Source organism: Leucoraja erinacea, chromosome 20 (genome assembly GCF_028641065.1).
Source record: "Leucoraja erinacea ecotype New England chromosome 20, Leri_hhj_1, whole genome shotgun sequence".
In the NCBI taxonomy this organism is placed as follows: Eukaryota; Metazoa; Chordata; class Chondrichthyes; order Rajiformes; family Rajidae; genus Leucoraja; species Leucoraja erinaceus.
Genome location: NC_073396.1, coordinates 35,708,698 through 35,733,708, shown reverse-complemented (window position 1 = coordinate 35,733,708; position 25,011 = coordinate 35,708,698). Strand labels below are relative to the sequence as shown.

Below are 25,011 nucleotides of genomic sequence, written 5' to 3'. Positions count from 1 at the left end.
CAGTGGGCCGAAGGGCCTGTTTCCACGCTGTATCTCTAAACTAAACTAGGCATCGATGCCACTGGTCTGCACCAGCAAGCCCTTCTTCACCCACCACACGGATAGTTTTTGATGCAGCTATTGTTGCGACTCGTGTTGCAGCCCCTGCCGACAGGGCTTTCTTTGGGCTGCTACCACCAACTAATGCACTCGGTCGCCGTGTCTGCTCTATTGTCGTTGTGGCTGTAAGTGGCCGGGGAGGCAGTGTGAGCTGGGCGTGGCGTTGGCAGGGCTGTCCCCTATAACCAAATTCCACTATGAACGGGTACAACGAAATTTTGTTCAGACCGAAAGGTCTGAATGACAATAAAGGAATCAAATTCAAAACATTGAACCAGGGTTATTTACTGTACTAATTTTAGCCCTTTTAAATTATTGGCCATTTCAATGTAAGTATTTTGAACTATTAATGGGGGCATTTATATTCATAGTATAGATATCCAATTTTTAAATATTTGGCTGGGAAAGAAGTCAATTGAATTTGTATACTGATATTAAATTATCCTCTAATTTAAACCTCAATGCATTTTGCGATTTTCCATATTTATAATTTCTCCATTTCTATTTTTGTTTCTGATCAATATGTCAGGTTTTCTGGAATTAACAGAAAATGTGTCTGAAATGGACGCCCAGACATCTGGAGTAACTCCAGCCACAACTCCTACAGTCGATCACACTAAACACAAGTCACCAGGTATACTTTACTATCCACATGCCACAGTCTTAAGTATGTTAAAGTTACAGATCAATAATTTTATTTTAAAGTCAAAGTGGATTACATCTAATTTCCTTGATTTAAAATTTCAGTGTTGTCCCTCCAGTAAGTGAGATTCTCTTTATACTCGCTGCCTCGCCTGCTGGGTGTTTACATCATTTTGTGCTTGGAAATAAAACATAAATCTGATCGAAGAATGTTATCAATTTTGATTCTGTAACAAGTATAGACTAGAATTTGTAATTTAACTTGTGTATCTTTGCAAATCTTTTAAGTCTGAATAATTTCCCAGCATAAACATTGCACTAAGAATGCTTATTGTATGTCTTTATAGGACAGAAAATGTTTAGAAGGTCTTCCAAGACTTCTATTTCAGATGTGATCACCGAAACCTCTTCAATGAATCACACAGACGAAGTAGAGGAATCTGAAACCACCCATGAAATAACTAGACTTGAGGTGAAAATGATATCCGCAAATATTCCAATGCTTTCAAATGATAATTTGGAGCTTCCTTCAGGCTATGAGCCAGAAAAATCTGATACAAATGGTATCGAAATAGCAGAAGTTCAGCCAAGCTCTATAACAGAAGCTGAAGATGTGGAGAAAGGAAGTCTTAGATAAAATGAAAGACACACCTTTGTAGCAGGAAGACTGCAAATTCAAAGAAAGCACACGTCCAATATTTGGGATAAAATGGAATCTTTAAGCGAACTGTGCCATATAATACTACATGCAGTAAGGATACTACTGTTGAATGCCTTGAAGTAGGATTTGCACATGACAGTGACATGACTAGGAATTTCATGTCTGTTTCCTGCTGCCAATTGTAATTGAAAGTTTGATTTTAATATTGATCTCTAATGGAATCTGGGAAGTGGGATGAATCTCAAGTGCAATTGTTTTGTTTTCTGTAGAGTGTGAAGAAACCTATAGCTTTCCTTCCTACATTGCAGTAGAATGAAGTATGCTATTGTCCTATGAACGGGTTAGTTTGTAATCATTTAAAATTAGTCAAACTTTATTGCTGTTAATTTTGCACATTGGTGATTTTGTCCTTTAACTGTATACCCATTCTGTACATCTTAATTTAAAGACGATTTAAGCTTCAAGCAAGAAGTTGTTTGGATTTTTAGTTCAAAATCAAATAAAATGTTTAATAAGTGAAATTCAACCTCATTAAAGTATATACTCTATGGAAGTGCATTTCATTCCTCGTTCTGCTGCTTCACCAATATTGTTGTCTGCAACCAGTTCCGTCCGGTGTTGATGCAGGGGAGTGGCAATCTTCAAGAATAAATCAGAACGCCGTTCTGCACAAAGTATTTTTATTTTTCATTATAGATGCTAGTTTCAATAAATTAACAAATTTCCATATGGACCCATCTCCAACCTCTGGTATAACAACATTGAAAAACTAAAGCCTCACAGGAATACTTAGTAGCAAGTAATTTGAATGGAAATATTAATTTTGTTGTATGAACTGCCAATCCTTTGGGTTCAACTTAATTAGAAGGAATAAAACCATTATAGACAAGTAGCAGAAATGTTTAAGTAGCATAATGGATCCTTTCCCAAAAACCAGCTGCAGTTTTTTTGTAGATCCTAGACTCACCCTTAGGAAATAGTGCCTCTTCTGGAGAGGTAGTCAGAAATTGGAAAATGTTCTTCAAGTGCTTTACAAAGTGTGGGGGCTCAACTACAGGAGATGTTGAAAAATACTGTTCAAAAGAAACACAACATGAAGAAGGTAGTTAGATTTGAATATTTACATCAGGACATTGAACTGCTTATGTTGAGCAATTTGCTGTACCTGTAATATTCTATGGTCAGGCTGCTGTAACCAGAATTCAGCAGTTGGAAATGGAATCCACTCATACGGTTCAATCTGCATCTGTTCTGCTTTTGCATCATAAATTGATATCATCTTTAAAGACAAAACAGATAACCGCAGGGTAATTTCTACTTTGCCATGCCAGCCCACTTCAGGTAACTTTAAAATCATTTAGTTCGAAGCGACAAACTTACAGAACCTCCCAGAAAAGTCCGAGCAGCACGAACATCCTCATCTGGACCTCGGTCTGGGAACGTTGCTTGAAAAATCTCTCCAGTTTTCACATTTACAGCTGCAGGAAAATTAAGCATTGCAGTAATTGGTTCTTAAGTTACTTCATTGATTTATGGAGCCAAGTCAATTAATGTAGTTGGAGAGCATTTCTAACCCAATACTCAAACAAAATAGAAATTACTCAACAATCACTTGGTTAATTATGAGCAGCAGAACCATGTTGAAATACAGAGATCCAGCATGTGATAATATTTATGCTAAAGACACAGTGGGAGATCAAAAAAATTGTTGTTTGGGCAAGGAGTCATCTTATAATACAAAGTGGTTCGTAGATGGATGGAAATGTACTCAGTGCCAAATGGTTCTTTGGACCCCATTAGGAAACATAGCATCCAGCTGTTAAGGTTCATATCAGCAGTTGCTGCACAGCTCAGGATACTTCAATGTTAACATGGAATTGTGATGCAAATGAGGGTGAAAAATGCAACAAATACTTACCTATTCCATATATCACAGGCCAGTGAACATTTTGCTTCATTGTGTCATTCAGTTCTGCAAAGAAACATTTTACAAAAAACAAATTGACTCCTTGGTCACACATTTTCAGCTAGTAAGAGACACAGACATAAGTAATTTAAAAATAACAACTAATCTCACCTTTCAGGACTTCAAGAGAATGAGTGCAACTACTCTGAATTATAGTCACACAATAAACATGCAAAACAGCTAACTATTTGTACATTGCAAGGTCCAACTATCAAACAAAGAATGCAATATGATTAACGTACAAGAGGCCCAGTGACATTTTGCATAGGTCAATGTTATTTTTACATTTTAAAACAGCATTAATGGTTGGTATTTCACAATCATTAAATTCCAATCCATTATTCTTATAGCAAGATAAACTAGTTTTACCTGTTACGCAGTAGGTTTCCAAATGAATGTTCTCTGACTGACTGTTGAAAGCTTCTACAAATTAAGAAGAGGTAAGCATGATGTTAAATCAGGTTTCTTAAAGATCGATTTGGGGTTATTACAGTATACAGACCTCCAACGTGCTCCTCACAGATCTTGAAACGTCCAGATAACCAGGTGCCAAACTGCAGTATCAAATTAGTGACAGAACAAACATCAGCTTAGTATATAAAATGGTCCTAGCCTTTGATAATTCTAGACAGGTAACAAGATTTGAGTTACCGTTCATATCAATAAGCAATTTCTAAACATTGAAGATGTGTGGATTGAAAATACTAGACACGTTATGTAGTACAGAGTGATAAATTCAAAAACAATAATTGTGTACCAATATTGGAACAAGTTTTTCTTGTGAATAGCTGAATCTTTCAGACCAGAAACTAAACAATGCAACAGAAAAATGTCATTCTGCCCATTGGGTTGTCATTTCTCCCCTTGAGCAAATCATCATATTCTCTCTATTGAGTCTGAAGAAGGGTCTTGACCCGAAACGTCACCCATCCCTTCTCTCCAGAGATGCTGCCTGTCCTGCTGTTACTCCAGCATTTTGTGTCTACCTCCGATTTAAACCAGCATCTGCAGTTCTTTCCTACACATCGCATTCTCTCTCTCATGCCAATCAATTCTGTGATTATTTTGCAACCTCCCTACACTAAAGGATAATTTACTGGCGGGCATGTTTTAGGGAGAAAATAAACTGGAACTCGCAGCAGAAGCACATGCTATCATTGAGAACATCCAAAGTCCAATAAACAGCTTCTAAAGTCTAAAGTTACAATCAAATTCGAGTCCCTGGAACATCTAATACTCTGCAAGGTATTCTCTTTCACATGCTTATTAACTTTGACTGATTTTCCAATTACCAACCTATCTGAGGGATGACTGACATTCAAAAGTTAGCATGTCTTTTTTTAATATGGAAGAAAACTGGAACATCTGATCACAGACAGAATACGTAAACTCGACCCATACAGCACTGAAGGTCCAATATCTAAAACGTTTCCCCAACACTGGAATATCTAGTATGTTTAAGAACCGCAGATGCTGGAAAAATCGAAGGTAGAAAAAAAAGCTTTTTTCCATGGGAAGGAGTCCTCACCCCCGAGTCATGACTGCTTCTCCTGTTTCCAACGGACCCCCTCCTCTTGGACCCCCCCTCATGGCCATCTACCTGCTTTAGACCGTTACATTCTAAACTGCCGGCGGGACATCAGCCGCTCCCCTGCCGACAAGGGGGGGTGCCGTGGTAGTCTGGCACGCTGAACTGTACCAGTCTGAGGCCAGGCCCCAACTCTCAGACAACTCCTCCTACTTATCCTTGGACCACGAGCACCAGGCCATTATCTCAAGCACCATCACTGGCTTCATCGCTTCCGGCTCCCAAACCTCCAACCTCATCGTTCCCCAGCCCCACACTGAAGATTTTGGGGAGAAGATTTTGTCTTCTCCCCAAAATCCACAAACCTGACAGTCCGAGCAGACCCATTGTTCATGTCCCACCGAACTTATTTCCACATACCTCGACTCCATCCTATCCCCCGTGGTCCAATCCCTCCCCACCTATGTCCAAGACACCTCACACGCTCTTCGTCTCCTTCATGACTTCCGTTTTCCAGGTCCTCACTCCCTCATCTTCACCATGGATGTCCAGTCACTCTACACCTCCATCCCCCACCAGGAGGGCCTTAAAGCCCTCCATTTCTTCCTCGACCGCAGAACCAACCAATCCCCGTCTACTGATACTCTCCACCGAACTTTTCCTTCGATTCCTCCCATTTCCTCCAAATCCAAGACGTAGCTATGGGCACGCGCATGGACCCCAGCTATGCCTGCCTCTTTGTAGGGTACATTGAACTATCCTTGTTCGAGGCATACCGTGGCATTAACACTAACCTACACACACTAGGGACAATTTTTCATCTATACCAAGCCAATTAACCTACAAACCTGTATATCTTTGGATTGTGGGAGAAAATCGAAGATCTTGGAGAAAACCCACGTGGTGACGGGGAGAACGTACAAACGCTGTACAGACAGCGCCCGTAGTCAGGAACCACCCGGGTCTTGTCGCTGTAAGGCAGCAGTTCTACCGCTACACCACTGTGCCGCCCTGAAATCTTCCAGACTAGATCAGATATATCTGACACTGGGAAGCTAGGAAAATGCCCAATGCTGATTCACAAGAGCATCATACAGCAAAATCTGCACCAAAGCCGATTTTGAAAAGATTGAAGCAATCTAATGTTTATAAGAAATCTTTTACGGGAAGAGGGAATTCCAGAGGTTTGACTGCAAATGGGTAGAACTGCAGGAATGGATTTGCATCTCAGAGGACTAGGAATAAAGTTACAGAAATTAGAGCACTTTCACAATCACAAGGAAAGACATAGAAACATAGAAAATAGGTGCAGGTGTAGGCCATTCAGCCTTTCAATATGATCATGGCTGATCATCCAAAATCAGTATCCCATTCTGGCTTTTTTCCCCATATCCCTTGAATCCCTGAGCCCTCAGAGCTAAATCTAACTTTCTTGAACACATCCAGTGAATTAGGCTCCGCTGCCTTCTGTGGCAGAGATTTCCACAGATTCACAACTCACTGGGTGAAAAAGTTATTCCTCATCTCATTCCTAAATGGCCTACCTCTTATTCTTAAACTGTGACCCCGGGCTCTGATTCCCCCAACATCGGGAACATTTTTTCCTGCACCTACCCTGTCCAATCCTCTAAGAATTTGATATGTTTCTATAAGATCCCCTCTCATCTTTCTAAATTCCAGTGAATACAAGCCCTGTCGACACATTCTTTCGTCATATGTCAGTCCCACCATCCCAGGAATAAACCTGGTGAACCCTACACTGCATTCGCTCAATAGCAATAATGTCCCTCCTCAACTTAGGAGACCAAAATTGCACACAATACTCCACGTGCAGTCTCACCAGGGCACTGTAGATCTGCAGTCGGACCTCCTTGCTCCTAAACTCAAATCCTGTCACAATGAAGGCCAACATGCCATTAGCTTTCTTCACTGCTGTACCTGCATGCTTACTTTCAGTACTGATGTAAACGCACACCCTGGTCTCGTTGCACCTTCCCTTCTCCTAATCTGACACCATTCAGATAATAATCTGCCATCCTGTATTGGCCACCAAAGTGGATAACCTCACATTTATCCACATTATACTGCATCTGCCATGCTTCTGCCCTCACACCCAACCTATCCAAGTCACCCTGCAGCCTTGTAGCATCCTCCTCGCAGCTCACACTGCCACCCAGCGTTGTGTCATCTGCAAACTTAGAGATGTTACATTTAATTGTCTAAATCGTTTATATATATTGTAAACAACTGGGGTCCCAGCACAGAGTCTTGCGGCACCCCACTAGTCACTGTAAACCAGTTCTCTATCCATGTCAATACCCTACCCCCAATACCATGTGCTCTAACTTTCCCCACAAATCTCTTGTGTGCGACCTTATCAAAGGCTTTTTGAAATCCCAGATACACCACATCCACTGGCTCTCCCTTATCCATTCTACTTGTTACATCTTCAAAAAATACCAAAAGATTAGTCAAGCATGATTTCCCCTTCATAAATCCATGCTGACTTTGACCGATCCTGTCGCTGCTTTCCAAATGTGCTGCTATGACATCTTTAATAATTGACTCCAGCATCTTCCCCACTACCGATGTAAGGCTAACTGGTCTATAATTCCCATTTTCTTTCTCACCTTGCTTTCTTAAAAAGTGGAGTTACATCGTCTTCCCTCCAGTCTACAGGAACTGTTCCAGAGTCGAGAGAACATTGAAAAATGATCACCAATGCATCCACGATTTCTTAGGCCACCTCCTTGAGTAATCTGGGATGCAGACCATCAGGTGCTGGGGATTTATCTGCCTTCAGTCCCAACAGTTTACCGAACACCATTTTCTGACTAATGTGGATTCCCGTCAGTTCCTCCCTCCCACTAGATCCTCGCTGCACTAGTATTTCCGGGAGATTATTTGCGTCTTCTTTAGTGAAGACAAAACCAAAGTACTCGTTTAATTGTTTTGCCATTTCCTTGTTTCCAACATAAATTCACCTTTCTCTGACTGTAAGAGACCTACATTCGGCTTCACTAATCTTTTCCATTTTACATACCAAAAGAAACTTTTAGTCAGTTTTTATATTCCCCACAAGATTTCTTTCATGCTCTTCCCCCCCTCCCCCTCCCCCCTCTTAATTAACCCCTTTGTCCTCCTCTGTTGAGTTCTAAATTTCTCCCAGTCCTCTGGTTTGCTGCTTCCTCTGGCCAATTTATATGCCTCTTCCTTGGCTTTAACACGATCCTTGACTTCCCTCGTCAGCCACGGTTGAGCCGCCTTCCTAGTTTTATTTTTTCGCCAGACAGGGAAGAACAGTTTCTGGAGTTCATCCATGCAGTCTTTAGATCTTCCCCATTGCATCTCCACTGTCAACCCTTGAAGTATAATTTGCCAGTCTATCCTGGCCAATTCCCGTCTCATACCTTCAAAGTCTCCTTTATTCAAGTTCAGGACCCTAGTCTCTGATTTAACCGTGTCACTCTCCATCCTAAAGCAGAATTCTACCATATTATGGTCACTGTTGCCCAAGGGGCCTTCCACAAGAAGATCGCTAACTAATCCTCACTACACAATACCCAATCTCGGATGACTTGTCCTCTAGTCGGTTCCTCTACATATTGGTTTAAAACCCATCCCGTGTACACTTCAGGGAATCCTCCTCCTCAGCGCTGTTGACTCAGCACTGTTGACTGGGGATATGTTTTAGTGACAATGGGTCTATCTAAAACAGATAGGACAAGGACACAAAAGGGGTCAAGACACAAGACACTAAACTATTAGCAGATTTTTTTAACAATAATTTTGATCATGTATTGGATGCTCGTCCACATTTTGTATCACATTCCAGCACCAAATTTTGTTGAAATACAAGTATGCAAAACCACAAAATAATAGATCAAAACCCACCGAGCAGCTCCAGAGTGAGCCTGTGTGACAGCAACTGCTCGTCAATGTATCCTCCTACCAGGTGAACTTCGTATCTAAAACACAAAATGACATCAGTCTATTGAGTATTTATCAAGTGAAATTCTTAACTAGTTTAGAAAATTGTGATTAAAAGGAGGTTTACACTTTCAACTACACCACATCCTGGACGAAAATCACAAGCGGAAGTTGGCAAACAAATCTGAGAATAAACATGTTGTATATTGGCTAGTCCTGGTGACATTTGGTCTTAATTTTTACCAGGAGATTTCAAACAATGCAGATGTTGAAAATCTGAAATAAAGAAGCAGAAAGTGCTCAGCAAATCCGGAACGTCGATGGAGAGAGAAACATGTTTAGCGTTTCAAGGTAAAAGACCGTTTTCAGAATGATGAGAACTAACGAGTAGTGAAACTAGTGAATAACAGGTTCAAATTAGAGACAAATTAAATCATCCGGTTGGAAGTAAAAAGGAATGTTGAAAATTACAGGAGTAGGAAGAGTTAATAAATGCATGGCTGAAAGGCTAGTGGCGGGTGGGAAGTTTTAGATTTCTGGGTCAATGGGACTGCTTTGGAGAAGACAGGATGCATCTGTGTTGTGGCAAGATAAATAGTACTAATGAGGAAGGTTTAAACTAATTTGTCAAGCTATAGGAATTTTAAATTAGCCAATATTAACTGGGACAGTTTTAGTGTGAAAAGGCACAGAGGGGGTAGAATTATTAAAGTGCATGCAGGAGATCTTCTTGAGCCAGTTTGTAGACAGTCCAACTAGAGAAGGACCTATTCCAGGGGAAGATAGACATAAAATGCTGTAGTAACTCAGCAGGTCAGGCAGCATCTCTGAAGAAAAGGAATAGGTAACTTTTTGGATTGAGACCCTCTTCAGACCCAAAACGTTACCTATTTTTCTTCTCTAGAGATGCTGCCTGACCCGCTGAGTTACTCCAGCATTAAGTGTACACTACATGCCTACTTTTGTTCCATGGTGCAAATGTAATGTCCAATGCAATCTGACAGGTATACACACGATTTTGTTTTACAAAAATTACTGCTGCATTTGGAAGAACAATAGTTAAATATGATTGATATACAATGCTAGGTTAAAAAAAAATTAAATATGGCTCTAATGGAAAAAAATACACAATTGGCTGTTCAACCTGAATCTCAAAAATAGTTTTGACAGTTTAATTTATGCCACATTCCCTGACTAAAGTCATAAGAGGGAGTGTAAAGAACACCAGGAAACAATCAGAATAATGGCTGATTGTAGCAACATAAATGGGTGGGCAAAACATTTGCATATCAGCCAGCCTTGGTGATGAATGACCTGTCTTTAGCTGAGGATGTTGAAAGCATTCCTACCTCTCCCCAGATAAAATGCATCAAAGCCTCTCCTGAACAATCATCCAAAAGCAAAATACCGCAGGTGCTGAAAATCTGAAATATAACAATGCTCAAAATATTCCGTAGGTCATGCTGCATTTTACGGCAAGAGAAACAGATTTCACCTTCATGCCAATTGAACGTTCCCGTTTCCAAGATGATTGTTCCTGAATGATATGACACGAGCAGACAGCGATGATTGAAAATGATAAAACCTGTGCGAAGCGGACGATGCTAATACAAATTGAGCATTTTATGCATGCGTACATTGCACAATCATCAGCTATGAAATGTCACCACCCTGAAACTTTAACTATACTTCTCTCTCAATGGACTCTGCATTTCCTGCTCTATGAATCCAGCATTTTGCTTTATTTCAGATTTTTGACGTCTGCAGAATTTACTTTGCTTCTCAATCACAATTATTTATGAAGATACATACCTGAAGAAGGTGGGTCTCGACCCGAAATGTCACCCATTCCTTCTCTCCAGAGATACTGCCTGTCCCACTGAGTTATTCCAGCATTTTGTGTCAACCTTCGGTTTAAACCAGCATCTGCAGTTCCTTCCGACACAATTATTTACTGTTTGGATATCAAACTACCAGATAGGTTCCTGTGGATATGCATTGAAGATTTGCCCTTATTATCTGTTTATGTAATAAGACCTTACCTTCCATTACTGGATCCATCTGATAACGAGCGGACAGTATTTAACATTTTGGACACAGTCATTGCTGTATCTGACCCATCAAGGTGCCCCAATGCTGTTGCTCCACTACCTGAAAGGGCACAAGAACACCAATGAAGAGGAGCAATAGGCCGATGGCCTTCAACTCTACTCCACCAATCACCCTTTTAATTCAAAAATCGAAACAATCTTGGTTTTGAATATATTTTAGCCCGAATCCACGTCTACCAGCGATCCCCGCACACTAACACTATCCAACACACACCAAGGACAATTTACAATTATACTAAGCCAATTAACCTACAAACCTGTACATCTTTGGAGTGTGGGAGGAAACCGGAGATCCCGGAGAAAACCCACGCAGGTCACGGGGTGAACGTACAAATCCCCGTACAGAAGACAGGATTAAAACCCGGGTGTGTCAGGCTGCAACTCTACTGCTGCGCCTCCGTGCACCCTGAATTATATTAATGTCTTCAATGGGTCAACGTCTTATTCTGATACCAGTACCAGATTCCCTCATGAGAGAAAACATCCTTGCAGCATCTATTGTCAATCCTCCTCAAAATGTAATGCCTCACTAAGATCATCTATCATTCTCCTAAACCCCAATGAGCCAGTCCTAACCTGCTCAACTTTCCCCCACAAGACAACCTCCTTCATCCCACTGAATATTTGCCAAACTCCCTGCATGTTTTCATAAATAAACCCTCAATGTACACAGTACTCTAAGTCTTCCCATCACCCTCAGCAAAACTACTGTCATCTTCCACCTCCTTACAGTGAGATCAACTTCCACGTCTTCCTAATTACAATTCTGTACCCGCAAGCTAAGCTTCTATACTTCACCATTTGAACAATGTTCTGCCTTCTTAAACTTCCTAGGGAAATGGATAACATTAGATCTCTACCATCTATGCTCCATCGTACAAGTCTCTGCACACTCCCTCAACCTACCCCTTTGCATACTCTGTTTTATTGTTCTTGGGGCGAAAGGAATCAAGGAATGTGGGGAAAAAGATGGTATAGGGAAGAATTTGGTTAATCAGCCACGGTTATAATGAATAATGGACTAGACTGAAAGAGCTCAATGGCCTTGTCCTTGCATCGTCTGCATACATAGCTCCCATACTCTCAGTTCCTCTCAGTAAAGGGCCTGTCCCACTTTCACGACTTAATTCACAACCTTTTTTACTCGTGGACATTTTTCATCATGCTAGAAAAACGCCCCGACCTACCTGATGTCATGAGTACCTACGACTAGCATCACGGCCTGCTACGACCTACCTACGACCTCGTGACGACCACGCTGCGAGTGTGAGTCAAGGGCACACTCGGCAGAGGTCGAGAATTAGGTCATGAAAGTGGGACAGGCCCTTAATCTGATCCCTGTGGTATTTCAGTACGTCGCAGCTTGCCTTTATGAAAATAACCATTTCATCACAAGCACGTTTTCTTAACTTTCAATGCTTTATCCATGGTATTATATTACCTTGAACACTTAATTTAATTATCGTACAAACAGGCTGAATAATTGAACTGTAAACATCTTTCATTACCTGTGTGACGTAGAACTACCACTTGGCAAGTCGTTGCATCCTCTGTTCCAAGTGTAGATACAGAGCCTGTGGTCAGAGATACACGGTGAACACATCAATCTCTTCCATTCATGCTAAAAAATACATGGAACTGTGCATTCTTATGCAGCTGAGTTTATTCCTTTTCTTTTACAATTTGGGACCGTTGGTCAGAACTCAACATTTAAATTCAATAGAAGAAAAGTTTGCCCCTCACAACAAATTCCCATTAAAAATCAGCTATTTTTGAGTCACAAAATTACTTTTAAAGAATACAGTTAAGACCATGACTGCAGAGATACAAACTAATCAGAAAAAAAAGTTTAAAAAATGGCATATAAGAATTCCAAGTGCTTCGGATGAAAAGTGCAATTTTAGTCTTGATAGCAAATGGGATGAAGCAATCGACGAGAGCAAGTATTGCTACAACTGGACAGGGATGACTAAAACAATGCGCACAAATTTGTTTCATTATTTGAGAAGGGATGCGTTTACATTGGAGGCAGTTAAGAGAAGGTTTACTTGTTTGAGGAGGCTGCCCTAAAATTGGAGAGTTTGTGTTGGGCTTTCTGAAAATTAAAGAACTCGATGTTCATACCGGTGGGATTAACCCAACTGAATGAACATTTAATTCTCCAATTTTAAGTAATGTGGCGCCATCTGGTGGTCGGGCCACTGGTTAATCAAACCCTCGTTCATCATCTGATAAGAGGTACGTGACTGAGGGGCGTGGGTTAGAAAGGGAGGAGAGGGTGGCCCTGCTACAGTGACACGCAGTTACTCTGGGCTCAGCAACACTGCTCTTGTTTTTGATTTATTTTTTGTAAAGCTTGTCCTTGAGTTCACAATGTCTGACTCTTTTATCACGCTTTAGTAACCACAAACCCCCATCCTTCCTGTCCCCCTTTTTTCAACCCCCTTCTCTGTGCCCCATCTGGGCTCACACCCAGTTCTACCCGTTCCCTCCACTTCCACATACATTCCCTCCTCTTAGCTTCATAATTCCCAACGTTTCAATCCTTTTGTCGCACAATTCTGTGCTTTCATCTCTGGGCTTTGTCCAACCATCTGCCTATCAAAAATCCCTCTTACCCACCTGACAAAACGAGCCAGGCTTTCTCGTGCCTTCCTCTCTCTCAGCTTTCACCCCCTCCCCTACAATCAGTCTGAGGAAGGGTCCCGACACAAAATAGCACCTATCTATCGTCTCCAGAGATGTTGCCTGACCCTGACCTAAGTTGCTCCAGCACTTTGTCCCTTCTTACATTCAATGACCTTGGTTGGTATAATTTTGGTTCTGAAGTGGAGCTAATGAAGGCTAAATGGCTGAATGGTTTTCCACTGTTCCGTAGATTACCTTCACTCATGAGGAATGTGTTGGAGGTGAGATGTTGCATTGCAGCAAGGAAGATCAAGAAGAATGCTTGTGTGAAGAAACAATCTTGCCTGAACCCACTGCAAATGTGGGCAGGCAGGTGGGACTAGTGTGGATAGAAACATAGAAAATGGGTGCAGGAGTAGGCCATTCGGCCCTTCGAGCCTGCACCACCATTCAATATGATCATGGCTGATCATCCAACTCAGTATCCTGTACCTGCTTTCTCTCCATTTAGCCACAAGGGCCACATTTAACTCCCTCTTCAATATAGCCAATGAACTGGCCTCAACTACTTTCTGTGGCAGAGAATTCCAGAGATTCACCACTCTCTGTGTGAAAAATGTTTTTCTCATCTCGGTCCTAAAAGATTTCCCCCTTATCCTTAAAATGTGACCCTTTGTTCTGGACTTCCCCAACATCGGGAACAATCTTCCTGCATCTAGCCTGTCCAACCCCTTAAGAATTTTGTAAATCTCTATAAGATCCCCCCTCAATCTTCTAAATTCTAGCGAGTACAAGCCGAGTCTATCCAGTCTTTCTTCATATGAAAGTCCTGACATCCCTGGAATCAGTCTGGTGAACCTTCTATGTACTCCCTCTAGGGCAAGAATGTCTTTCCTCAGATTAGGAGACCAAAACTGTACGCAATACTCCAGGTGTGGTCTCACCAAGACCCTGTACAACTGCAGTAGAAACTCCCTGCTCCTATACTCAAATCCTTTCGCTATGGGATGGGACATCTTAGTCGGCATGGGCAAGTTGGACCGAAGAAACAGGGTAAATAGTTGGATTGAAGAGCCTGTTTCTGTCGCTACAAAATGAAACAGTTTGAGAATAACAAAAAGTGATGGCCATTTGCCAAAATGTGACAATTCATATCAAATTTAGTGCATCTGTTTGGATGTAGTATTCCATAGGAATCAGACGCTTAGAAGTGAAAAAATTCAAATAAATTAGATCCGATTCTTAAAATAAATCTCAATAAGAGAATCTGTATGATCAAGTAGACAATTATAATCCCTGTAAGTATCTTTAAAAAGTGAAATACAATGATGCTTACCATCCTGAGGAACAGTTGCTGCAAATTCCCTTTGCTGAATATATAAAAGACCTGGAGGATCTACCTTGATGGCGGGCTTCGATTTCAAAGTTTCTGCACCTTCCTGTATGAAATAGAAGCATTAGACTTTTCTATAACTCGTAATATTTTTACCCTAAATTAGACAAAATAGCTCCACTTTTAGTATCCGTTGTTTAGGATGTGGACTGTTATACATCGGTGAGACCAAACGCTGACTGGACGAGCGTTTCATGGAACACCGTCGTTCAGCCCGCCTGAACCTACCTGATCTCCCAGTTGCCGGACACTTTAATTCTCCTTCCCATTCTTACACAGACCTTTCTGTCCTGAGACTCCTCCATTGTCAAAGTGAGACTAAATTCAATTCAATTTAACTTTATTGTCATTGCACAAATACAGGTATAGGTACAACGAAATGCAGTTGCTTAGACGGGGAAAAGTTGCTTAGGAGGTTGAATGCAAATTGGAGGAACAGCACCTCATATTTCGTTTGGGCAGCTTACAGTCCAGTGGTATTGTTGATTCCGGATCTAATTCCCTCTCCCTCGTCTGGTTCAGTAAACCACTGAGTCGAACACTGGAGTCCAAACACTTCCTTATTTGTATCCAGCCTCGGATCCACTCACTCGAGCCATCCGCAGCCTTGCGTAAACAGAACAGAAGGAAAAACGACCGACACGCCCTAACGAAACGATCACCCTTATATACCCCTACACGGGACGGGAAAACTAACGGCGCAAAAGTACAGGGAGAGGCAACTCCTGCAAACCAATCACGGCACTTATTCAGTACACAGAAAGAAAGTAAAACATATTCAGTGAGGTGACCCCTCTGGACCACTCACAGATATCGGCGGGAAGACCCAGAAACAGACACGGAACAAGCATCAATGTATTGAAACATAACAAAAACCTCTTTAGGAAACCCAGACTTAGTGGCAATAGGTGGGTCACATGGGCACAAGCTTCTTCAGACTTAAGGGCCTGTCCCACTTGGGCGTCATCATTTACGCGTCACGACGCATGCGCTGTGCCACGCACGTGATGCGCTGTGCCACGCACGTGATGCGCGCATGGTACACATTATGCATGCATGGTAAGCATTACGCGCGCATGGTGTGTGGTGGCGTAGGCAGTGATGTGCGGTCACGCGCGGTGCCCCAGGATTTTGGGACGTACAAAATCTTCGCGAACCATCTGCGTGACGCCCAAGTGGGACAGGCCCTTTAGTGACGGCAGCTAGGTCACATGGGTCTCCAGCACCATGCAATGTGTTGTCACTATCTGTGAAGCCCACAGACACCTGCCATTTCCCAAAGTACCCAAACCCTTGCATATTCACCGTTACCTTTTTGCACATCTTTCATTCATTGTTCTTTATCTCTCCACATCACCGTCTATATCTCTCGTTTCCTTTATCCCTAACCAGTCTAAAGAAGGGTCTCGACCCGAAACGTCACCCATCCCTTCTCTTCAGAGATGCTGCCTGTCCCGCTGTGTCCACTTCTAGACATTCAGCTTGGATGTCCATTTGTTCAAAAAAATAATTACAAAAGGTCTTGTCTAAATTGCAATATTGTGGAGACTGCAGATTTGGAAAGATCAGACCTCAAACACAGACTGTTGAATTATTTATCCCACCGCCATTTTGGGGGTCTCTGGCTTCTAGCTCGGCTATTCCCAGAATCTCTCATCTCCCTCTCAACCCACCCTGAACCCTGGACTCATCTAACCCCCGCAGCAAAGTCCACAAATCAAACAAGGAGCAGTAAATGGCCATGCACCAAGGATGGTGTATTGAAATTAAAACGCAAAAGTTACTAAGGTAACACATGCTAAAGCTCTGATGTAATGGTATGATTTAAGTGTTCTAAAATAAGGCATAATATGTGTTTACGTAATTCAAGCTGATTCGCACCCCTCTCCACTAAATCATGCCTACAGATTTTAATACAATTAATAAAAGTAACTGTTTTCCTGGAATTTTGCCTGCTTGCTTTGCAACTCAGCTATAATTCTATGAAGTTCACCCCTAGTCAGGCCCTAATGACTGGATAATAATGGAGAATATGGAAGTTCTATGGTGTGCACATTCTTTTCTAATTCGCAGTGATTTAACAAAATATTTAACTAGCCATTGATTTGTGCTCCTTTCTGATTAATGATTTGTCCAAATCAATACTCGAAGTGTTAAGTTCAGCAAAGTTTCCATCTTGAGTTGTAAGAAAACTTTGACCCTTTAACGTTTGCACCGCATTTAGATTGAATGCAATACAGAGCAGAGTTTATAATCTGTCACATCTTACACTTATGAGAAGGACCTCACAACAAGGATGTTTGTTGTTTGGTAATGATGATTAAACCCCGTACACCTGATATTAGAAATCTGCAGTTGAGACAAGTTAAACTTGTAGAAGAAGTGGGTATGAAGAAGGGTCTCGACCCGAAACGTCACGCATTCCTTCTCTCCAGAGATGCTGCCGTCCCGCTGAGTTACTCCAGTATTTTGTGTCTATCTTCGGTGTATCTTCTTACTCCACACTTGTATAATGCGCCTGGTGGTTTAAGATAAGCACACCAGGTTCAATGTGCAACTGGGCAGACCTTGGGACTCTGTCCCAAGTTGCTGATGGTTACCAGAATTGCAAATACAGAGTAAGGAACAGTCAGCATTTTCACTCGTGATTACAATCTAGTGCTACCCACTGAAATAATCAGATGTTGTAGATAACTGACAAAATTATACAGAAAACAGTAAGCTATTTGTTAATAGCACACACACACACACACAGGATCAGAGACAGGTCTGAAAACCTTTTCACCGCTCAAGAATGTTTATATAGCAATAACCAAATTCTGATTTATAAACAAAGTATGTCACAACCAAGTTCAGACCGTCTTTGGGTAATGAACACTTTTATACATGCCCATAGTCAATTTTGTGGCACAGTGGTAGAGCTGCTGCCTCTCAGCACCAGCGACCCAGTTCAATCCTGACTACAGAGGCCGTCTGTGCAGAGTTTGTACCATCTCCCTGTGACTGCGTGAGATTCCTCCAGGTGCCCCGGTTTCCTCCCACACCCCAAATCATGCAGGTATGTAGGTTAATTAGCTTCTGTAAATTGCCACTAGTGCTTAGGACACGAAAGTGGAATAACATAGAACTAGTGTACATCTGATCGATGGTCAGAGTGGGCTTGGTGTGTTGAAGGGCCTGTTTCCACGCTGTACCTCTGCATCTGTTCATTAGTCAGAAAATACACAAAACGTTAACTCAACATTGTAACACTGTATTGCAATCAATGGCATCAAAAGCACAAAAGGCTGACAAGAGCCAATTACTAAAAGTGGAGAGAGAGGGGAAACTAGTTTTGCTGTTCATATTAACAAACACATGTACATACATGAATGTTTTAAATTCAATAATATCACATACAGTGGTGACCATGTTTGGCTTTCGTAACTCTTGAGGCCAATCATCAAAACACCTCCCGTCTCCAAAAGAAAACCTAGATGCAACATCTATCCTTTCTGTTCCTCCTTCCACTTCATCCAAGATTCAAAATACCCACTCGAGGTGAAGCAGCAGTTTACCGGCACTCTTGTTTATTGTACTGTGCATTCAACCAGGTTTTCTCTACAATGGGAAAACCAAACCCAGATTTGGGTGATCACTCTGCAAAACATCTCCATCAAATCAGCAAGCGGGACTAAGCTTGCGGTTAATTTAAGCTCCTATCTCACCCATTCTGGTTTCACTGTCTTTGGTCTCTTCCAATGAACTGACAGGTAAGTTGAAGAAACTGCACCTTAAGATCTGCGTTAGCTTCAGGACCACATCAACTTTTACAGTGTCTGATAAGTAGAGTCCCAGTCTTGTACCGCACCGTTCCTAATCCAACAAATACAGATAATGCAAATATCTCTGCAAGGGTATCTGCAATTTCCTACACAACTTCTGACAAGATCCTAGGATGTGCTTGTCCAGGCCCTTGTAACATTCTCCAGTTCTAATGAAAAATCAATGACCTGAAACATTAACTGACTCTCTGCACAAATCCTTCCTAACCTGCTGAATATTTTCAGAATCATGTGTTTCTATATCAGGTTTCCAGTATGGGCATTATTTTACTTTTGGAATATTCAATTCACCCACGACTCCATATATGCGCCACGTTTTAAAATGAGAACGATTCTTTCATTCATCAAATCATTCCAGTGGAACCAATACATTGCTTTAGAAGAAGGGTCTCGACCCGAAACATCACCTGTCCTTCTCTCCAGAGATGCTGCCTGTCCGACTGAGTTACTCCAGCATTTAGTGTCTGCTTTAGAGATAAATATATCCAGTGAAAACAGGCATTCACCTCAATAAATTATCAACCTCTATGTGAAAATATAGTTCTAATCACATTAGTCCATGATCATTTGCATATGTCATCTATTTTTCTTCTTTAAACCACCCCAACTTTAGTGGCAGCTTTTGTATCAATCTCTGTCACGTTAACTGTATTTCATGCACTCGTTTGAGGAGAGGTTTCACCTTTTTTCTGAATCTCTTATTTTGTTATGTCAGAACTCAAACAATCACTTATGCTTGCCTTAATTAAATTTAGGAACTAGAGTCATCCACAACCATCGCTTTTAAAGGCATGGCTCCAATTATTGGAGTCCTTTTCCCCTTTATGTTCATTAATTTTATTTGTATTGACAATAGACAATAGATGCAGGAGTAGGCCATTCAGCCCTTCGAGCCAGCACTGCCATTCAATGTGATCATGGCTGATCATCCCCAATCAGTACCCCGTTCCTGCCTTCTCCCCATATCCTCTGACTCTGCTATCTTTAAGAGCCCTATCTAGCTCTCTCTTGAAAGTATCCAGAGAACCGGCCGCCACCGCCTCTGAGGTAGAGAATTCTGTGCATGTTCAGATGTGCAGTGCAAAGCTTTTGTTGCGTGCTGACCAGTCAGTGGTAAGACAATACATGATGACAATCGAGCCATCCACGGTGTACAGGTAATCAAGTTCCCCAAGATATGACTTGACTATGTCACTGCCACTGGTCACTATAGTGAGTGGTACAGTGTGGAAACAGGCCCTTCGGCCCAACTTACCCACACTGCTCAACATGTCCCAGCAACACTAGTCCCACCTGCCTGCATTTGGTCCATACTCCTCCAAACTTGTCCTATCCAGATGGATTGGATTTGGTACACTAATTTGTGAATGAGGTACAGCTAGACAATTTTCCATGTTGTCCGATGCCCAACGTGATGATCTCAGGAGGAAGCCAATATCATCCACGTGACACTGTACTGAGCAGAGAGGCAGACATTTCACCTTGCCTCCACCTCCCCCATGACGGAGACTGCCACTGCTGAAGATGAACATATTTTTGAAGTATAAGCTGTTATTCCCATTGAAAAATTGCACAAAAATTGATTTTTAACAACATAAAATACAAAGAACCTACTGATTGAAAAAAAAAAATCACATTAAGTAGATGGTCACCATGTTTTGAATTGCACTTCCCAGAATCAGGTTTGACCTCTTGATCTCTGTCCTTTCTCCCATATTAAAAAAAACATACATTTAAGGCTGAAGGTGAAATGTAGACAAGAGAGAGTAGTGAAATGGAAAGATGGAGGGAGGGAAATGGGTGAAAGGGAACAGAGGTGGGGGAGTGGATAGATGGGGGATAAAATGGAAATGTGGCACTCAGGAATGGGAGATGCATGTACAGATGTACAAAGGGGAAAGTGCATGGTGAAGAGCGAAGAAATGGCAGCACATCTGAAGGGGGGTCTGGAATAGAGAGGAGGTAGGGTAGCGGAAATATCTTCAAATTGGAAAATTCAAAGTTCATACCGTTTGATTTGAAGCTACCAGGTCCAGCACGAGGTTCTGTTCCTACAGTTTGTGTGTGCCTTAACTGTGGCAATGGAGGAGGTCAAGGACATAAAGGTCCGTGTGATGTGGGAAAGGGAGTTAAAATGATTAGCAACCATGGGGAAACCACGTTTACTGAAGAGGAAGTCTCTACACTGTCAAGACTCAACTTGGCAGCAGATGCAATAATGACGGAGGAATTAAGAGTCAGGAATGGCATCCTTGCAAATGGCAGGATGGGAGAAGGTGTATTCAAGATAACTGTGTCAGTCAGCGGGGTTGTAGTGGACCTCCGTCGATAGTCTGACCCTTGATGGGAATAGGATTGTTGGAATAACTCAGAGGGCCAAACTTTCTCTTTCTATGTCATATCATTGATTTCTTACATTGCCGCAGGATGTCCTTGGCATTTTGCGCGCAATGCAAGGCACTTCTTTTTGCAACAAGCAACCAATTTGCATATAAACAAGAACGCAAAGCGAGAACACGTTTCGTTCTCCGGCACTGGAGGTTAGATGGTGGTTGTTAGCACACCGTGCGGGAACACATCCAGACAACGCGCCAGCCGGAGCTACTCACTGAGCGCTGCTCCATTCACACGCTGCACCCATTGTCAGCTGAACAGCCTGAACAACCCAGCAGGAGCACATTTACAGCTCACCTTTAACCTGGAATAACGCTCAATGAACTCTCCGGTGGACGAAGGTAAGCTTACGGGGCGGTTGTAAACGAGCAGCGGCATCCCGCACAGTTCCGCAGTCGTTGCTCCAGGCAGCGCCAGCAGTGGGTGGGTCGGCAGCGCCGCTGTGTTGCAGCCGCCGAGCCGAGCCCAGCCCAGCCCAGCCGAGCCCAGCCGAGCCGAGCCGAGCCCAGCCGAGCCCAGCCGAGCCGAGCCGAGCCCAGCCCAGCCCAGCCGAGCCGAGCCCAGCCGAGCCCAGCCCAGCCCAGCCGAGCCGAGCCGCTCTCTGGGGGCTGTAGGCGCCTCCTCCACACAACGTCCTCACTGGCAGCAGAACCGTCTGCACTCAACCACAAGTCCCACAATGTATTGCAGCACACTCCTGGAGGGGGGGGGGGGGGGGGGATTTAATGCAGAAGTTAGCAACGTCCCCGTCTATTAGTTTCATGGCTAATCCGAGCCAAGAAGAGTTACATCGCGTGGAAATTTGCCGATTTCTCACTTCTAAAGCGTGCGGATCTTTTTTTGACAAAAAAAAAAAATTAACACGGCGGCGCTGCTGGTAGAGTTGCTGCTTCTCAACAACATTGGTTCGATCCTGACCTCTGGTGCTGTCGGTGTGGAGTTTGCAGGTTCTCCCAGTGACCGTATGGGTTTTCCCCCCCCCCTACATCCCAAAGACGTGCGGTTGTGGGTTAACGTTTAAGGACCGTCTGAGAAAAATGGGACAATGTCGAGCTAGTGTGAACAGGTGATCGATAGTCGGCATGGACTCGTCGGGCCGAAGGGTCAGAATTTTATTGGGAGATACAGCATGGAAACGGGCCCTTCACGTATTTAGTCATTAACCCCCCCTCCCCCCCAACCATTGATTATGGACCATTTTACCTGTAGATGCTGAAATATGGCGCAGCGAGTGGAGCAGCATCCATCAGTGGATGGTAACCCATCAAGGTTAGTTTATAGTCACATGTACCAATTAAGGTAGAGTGAGATCTGTTACCATACAGCCATACTAAGTGAAAAGCAACAATTCACACAGCCACATAAAATAAAAGTTAACATAAACATCCACCATAGCGGCTCCCCGCGTTCCTCTCTGTGATGGAAGGTAATAAAGTAGCAATGTTACAAAATTTTGAGATTTTAAAAATCAAGTCTGCAATTTATCCCATCAGATAAAGCATAACAATAAGTTTAATTTGACACCAAATTCACTTTCATATCTCAAGTATTAAAAAAGTTATGGCCATTTTCATACTCGGAAATTAGCATCTTGTTCCCTATTGATTTTCAATGGACATTACAAAAAAGCTGTGATCTTGGATAGTCAAAGGCCCATTTCTTAAGGAAAGATTAACATTTTTAAATAGCCTAAGTGTCCAAAGATTATTCACAAATAATTCACAATATAACATGATTTTTATATCTAATTTACATTAATTTATAGGCCAAATGGAAGGAATTTAGTGTTCAATTGCTGTAAATAAATGCCCATTTAAATCGGCTTTCTAGTGGGTTGCTGTGAACGCGCTGGTTTAGAACGTTGACATCGCGCTGGATTAGTGCCCTCAAATGCCGAGAAAAATACTGCGGGATATAAAAAGCCCAAAAGGAACTACTCGCTATAGATAACGTGATATATAGGGTTATATATATGCCCCATTTAATGTAAAAATAAGGTACATACCTTTAATTGTTTGCTTTATAAAACCCTGGGGCTGCGAGAGGTTGCGAAATGAGACAGTAATTTTAAACTATTATAACTATATTATCGAGGCCTATAAAACTAATAATACCTTTTGCGACCGGGTCTTGCAGCGATTTTTCGTTAATGATTTACTAGGCTGAACATCTGCGATTAGTACAGCCAAGTAAAAATCGTGTTTTAAACCCGCCCCCTCTAAACAGCGCCAAAATCGCGCACATGGCTGTGGGCAGATTCCCAATGGCGATTCAGGTAGGTTTTGTAACATACCTAAATAAAGTCCAATCTTCGCCCTCATTATTCTCCCGCGGTTGGGGCTCTCGAGCAAAGATCCTAGAGGAGCTAGGATCTTTGCTCTCGAGCTCTCCAGTCGATCCCCGGCAAAGGTCCACGATGGTAAATCCGCGCCGTGCCCCTGGTTGAAGTATAGGGTCTCCAGGAATGGCTGCACCACTCCACGGTGTTAGGCCGCAGTTGGGACGGAAGTACGATACGGAAAAAAAAATAATCACATATCCGTCGAGGTAAGAGATTGAAAAGTTTCCCCACACCCCCCCCCCACATAAACAAACCAAGGAACACTAAAACAAACTCTTTAACACATACTTAAAATAAGAAAAGCAGTAGAAGGGACAGACAGACTGTTGGCAAATCAGCCACATGCTGACGCCATCACTGTCTGCTCTTGAAGTCCGATGCAAATGTGGTTACGTTTTCGAAAAAAAATTTATAGACCTGAAACATAATCGCTACTTCTCTCCTGGGGAAAGAGATCTTGATACTTGATCAATTTCTGGCATTTGTGCAACTATTATGAGAATTACAGAGCGCACTAATTATTGTATATATTTAAAGGCTAAATTGTGATTCTTATTTAAATAATTTAAGCATTTGGTTGCGAACTTAGTAAAGTATCCAATTTATTGTTTCCTTTTCAAATTCAAACGCAGGCCCTCACCTGCAATCTGCGTCGAACTATAGTAAAACGATTGTAGAACATTGGAAGTAGGCTAGACTCGATTGACATTTTACCAGATCAGTTTACTTCAAGTGATCTATAAAACTGGGGGAAAAAAATGATATTTGCGAAGGGGAAGGGGGCAGTTATTTAGTTCTAGAATACAATCAATAATCATTGTATAAAAGCATTGGAATTCAATTGTTCAAATGATTAGTCAAAACGAATATTCTAACTCTGATGTTATATTTAACCACAGTAAATTCCCTGAATTGGGGGTTTGACAAACTCCATTTTAACATCGAGTAAAACTCAAAGTGCAGGTGTAACTCTGCAAGTCAGGCAGCATCTATGGAGATGCTCCTTGACACTCCCTCCAGATGCTCCCTGACCTGCTGAGTTACTCCAAATTGGTTTGTTTTACTCAAGATTTCAACACTTGCAGTTCCTTGAGTCATCAGATTTACGAGGATTATGCCAGACTCCAGGGCCGGAGCTATAGGGAGAGGCTGGGCAGGATAGGACTTTATTCCTTGGAGCAAAGGAAGCCAGGTCTCTGGTGCTGTGAGCACAAGAATACACTTATAGAGGTGTATGAAATCACCAGGGGAGTCGGGTGAATGCAGTCTTTTTCCCAGGGCAGGAGAATCAAGGAATACCAGACATAGGGTCTGAAGAAACTTCACCTATACATTACAAGATGCTGCCTGACCTACTGCGTTGCTCCAGCACTTTGTTTTACTCAAGATTCCAGCATGTGCTGTTGCTCAACTCAATTTTACTCATTTAATCAAAAGTAATGAAAGTTTAGCAGAATAAGCAGTATTTTCTAATTGTGATGGATAAAACTGGAG

General features: G+C 42.2%; 2 protein-coding genes across 2 annotated transcripts in view; one reads left to right on the top strand and one right to left on the bottom strand.

Moving 5' to 3' along the window:
* The window catches only part of pdxdc1 (pyridoxal-dependent decarboxylase domain containing 1), a 68,732-nt gene extending 66,782 nt beyond the window's left edge, over nt 1-1,950 (top strand). The window contains exons 20-21 of the mRNA XM_055651885.1: nt 629-733; nt 1,089-1,950. Coding sequence (XP_055507860.1) covers nt 629-733; nt 1,089-1,378 — 395 coding nt within the window. The 3' untranslated portion in view covers nt 1,379-1,950. The remainder of the gene's footprint in view (nt 1-628; nt 734-1,088) is intronic.
* A 115-nt stretch (nt 1,951-2,065) lies between these two features.
* Nucleotides 2,066-21,683, bottom strand: ntan1 (N-terminal asparagine amidase). Its single transcript, XM_055651859.1, has 10 exons — nt 21,474-21,683; nt 14,902-15,004; nt 12,446-12,511; nt 10,869-10,977; nt 8,791-8,864; nt 3,738-3,791; nt 3,321-3,374; nt 2,783-2,880; nt 2,568-2,681; nt 2,066-2,475 (listed from the first exon to the last, which is right to left on the bottom strand). The coding sequence occupies exons 1-10, from the start codon at nt 21,552-21,554 to the stop codon at nt 2,305-2,307; spliced, it is 924 nt and encodes a 307-aa protein (XP_055507834.1). The 5' UTR covers nt 21,555-21,683; the 3' UTR covers nt 2,066-2,304.
* Between the last annotated feature and the right edge of the window lie 3,328 nt (nt 21,684-25,011).

Bases quoted from the DNA above. Each gene is read 5' to 3' on its own strand.
- ntan1 (XM_055651859.1), bottom strand. From the start codon at position 21,554: ATGCCGCTGCTCGTTTACAACCGCCCCGTAAGCTTACCTTCGTCCACC. The intron at 3,792-8,790 runs GTGGGTTTTGAT...CTTAATTTGTAG, and splicing joins GCTCACTCTGGAGCTGCTCG to AAGCTTTCAACAGTCAGTCA. The intron at 2,881-3,320 runs GTAAGTATTTGT...ATTTTCCTGCAG, and splicing joins GCCTGTGATATATGGAATAG to CTGTAAATGTGAAAACTGGA.